The sequence below is a fragment of the Argiope bruennichi genome, chromosome 3, assembly GCF_947563725.1.
Source record: "Argiope bruennichi chromosome 3, qqArgBrue1.1, whole genome shotgun sequence".
NCBI classification, from domain to species: Eukaryota; Metazoa; Arthropoda; class Arachnida; order Araneae; family Araneidae; genus Argiope; species Argiope bruennichi.
In genome coordinates this window covers 124,703,076-124,705,350 of record NC_079153.1, presented here as the reverse complement: position 1 = coordinate 124,705,350, position 2,275 = coordinate 124,703,076, and the positions used below count along the sequence as shown (strand labels likewise).

General features: G+C 42.7%; 1 protein-coding gene across 1 annotated transcript; it reads left to right on the top strand.

The window, feature by feature from the left end:
• Nucleotides 1–420: 420 nt before the first annotated feature.
• Nucleotides 421–1,491, top strand: LOC129962956 (uncharacterized). Its single transcript, XM_056076959.1, has one exon. The coding sequence runs from the start codon at nt 421–423 to the stop codon at nt 1,489–1,491; it is 1,071 nt and encodes a 356-aa protein (XP_055932934.1).
• Nucleotides 1,492–2,275: the final 784 nt, after the last annotated feature.

The window sequence follows — 2,275 nt, the reverse complement described above, 5'->3', positions numbered from 1 at the left end:
CTAGTCACCTGAGTGGCTAGTCTGCTAGGGATCAAGCGAAGGGGTTACTCCTTGGGCTTGGCGTTAAGGGTGGTCACTGTCCCCGGGGGTAACTCCGAGCGTATAGGTTCCGGCTAGCACCAAGGTAAGCGCCGAGGCTGGGAATGGCCAGAGCCGGTGGCTGCCTTCCCTTGTTGGGCTCCGTGGTGGGCGGTGCCGTCGGGCCTGAATTTTCTTTAATATCGTATGGGCTCCTCGCGGAAATCTCCCTTCAGTGGGCATAAAACTAACTACAAATGCATTACCAATCTTCATCAATTCTACTCATTTTTTATTATAAAGCGGATATCGGAAAAAAAGGAAACCTTTAATTCGGTCTCCCCATTTCTTGTACAGAGAGCTATCTCGGCAACTGTCGGCGAAGTGTCCTCTATCAGAAAGATGCGTTCAGGTGATTTGCTGGTGGAAGTTTGCACAAAAAAGCAAGCCCAGCAAATCATTAAAATGAAAGCTTTGACAACGTTCCCTGTAACAGTCACTCCTCACAATTCATTGTATTATACTAAGGGTGTGATCACATGCGGAGAACTGTTCAATGTTCCTATCGAAGAAATAACTCACGAACTCAAATCCCAAGGTGTAACGCACGTACGCCAAATTACCATTCGACGGGATGAGCAAATTTTACCAACGAAACACTTTATTTTAACTTTCCATGCTACAAAATTACCTGAATGCATATATGCGGGGTATATAAGACTGCCAGTTCGGCAATATATACCTAATCCTTTAAGATGCTTTCAGTGTCAGCGTTTTGGACATTCCAAAATTAACTGTCGTGGAACACTCACTTGCGCACGCTGTGCTGAGAAAGGCCACGACAGCCAGCAGTGCAAGGCGCAAGAAAAGTGCGTAAATTGCAGTGGTTGTCATGCCTCATACTCTAAGTCATGTGAACGCTGGACTCGAGAAAAGCAAATTACAAGTCTTAAATTTAAAGAGAACATATCTTATCCTGAAGCCAGACGGAAAATTTTGGCATCAACACCGAAACCTGGTGTGAGCTATGCATCCGTTGTGCAAAAGAATTTTTGTAAGAACTGTAGTTGCCCAAACTGCACAAAAACAGTCATTAAAGCAAAAACCCAGGAAAAGATTTCTGACACTGAGGTATCTTTGACTAGTACTCCTGAAGAGAGTAAAGCTGTCGTAAATAAACCAAAACCAAAATCAAATAAAGCTCTGAAGCTAAGGCTCTCCAAACGTGGCCTGGTTCCTAAGGATTTTTCTACAAAACTCAAAAAAACATCTTTACGCAGTTCTGTAGCTCTTGGACTTGCGAACAAAGGTGTTGCTCATAAAGACTTAACGACCATTTTTGGTGGCGCACCGAAAAATCCTGAAATCATCTCACTCCACCCATCTGAGGAGGATGAATTTGAAATGAGTTGCGATGCAGCGCAACCTCCAAACATTGTTCCCAGAACTTCTCTTATTAAAAGGCTTCCTTAATGGGTACTTTCATCTCTTGGAATTGTCGCGGCATTAGATCCAAAATTTCTGACATCAAGTCTATTTTAAACAATTTTCATCCCATCTGCTTCGGTGTTCAAGAAACTTTCTTGACACCCAACATCCCTATCAAAATTCGAGGCTATAACTGTATTCGGAAAGATACAGACACAGGATCTCGAACTTCTGGTGGTGTCTGTATGTTTACTTCAAATTTATATCCGAGCACATCTCTCAAATTAGATACTTCTCTGCAGGCTGTGGCTGTGCAAGTTCACGTACGAACATTAGTCACAGTCTGCTCAATTTACTTACCGCCTCATGATGTTATTCGTCAACATGATCTTGATGACCTAGTGGACCAGCTTCCTTCGCCTTTCATTTTATTTGGTGACTTCAACGGACATAGCACGCTGTGGGGTTCTGATTGTACAAACTCTCGTGGGCGGCAGATCGAACAATTTATTTCCAATAACTGTCTCTGCCTGCTCAATAATGAGGAAAAAACATATTTCCATGAACCTACACGTAGCTTTCATAGTCTAGATCTAGCCATATGTTCTCCTGAACTTCTGCCTTTGATAAACTTTCAAGTTTGTGATGAATTATACAATAGTGACCACTTCCCTATTATTGTTTCCCATATTGACAGAGGAGATTCTGTTCTCCGTACTCCACATTTTCTATTCAATCGGGCAGATTGGGATGCATTCTCACAATTGGCAGTTATCACTGAGGACATGGTTAGTGGTGTAGACATTTCCGAAGCTTTACAACATGTCAC

Coding starts and splice junctions, on each gene's coding strand:
- LOC129962956 (XM_056076959.1), top strand. CDS start 421: ATGCGTTCAGGTGATTTGCTGGTGGAAGTTTGCACAAAAAAGCAAGCC.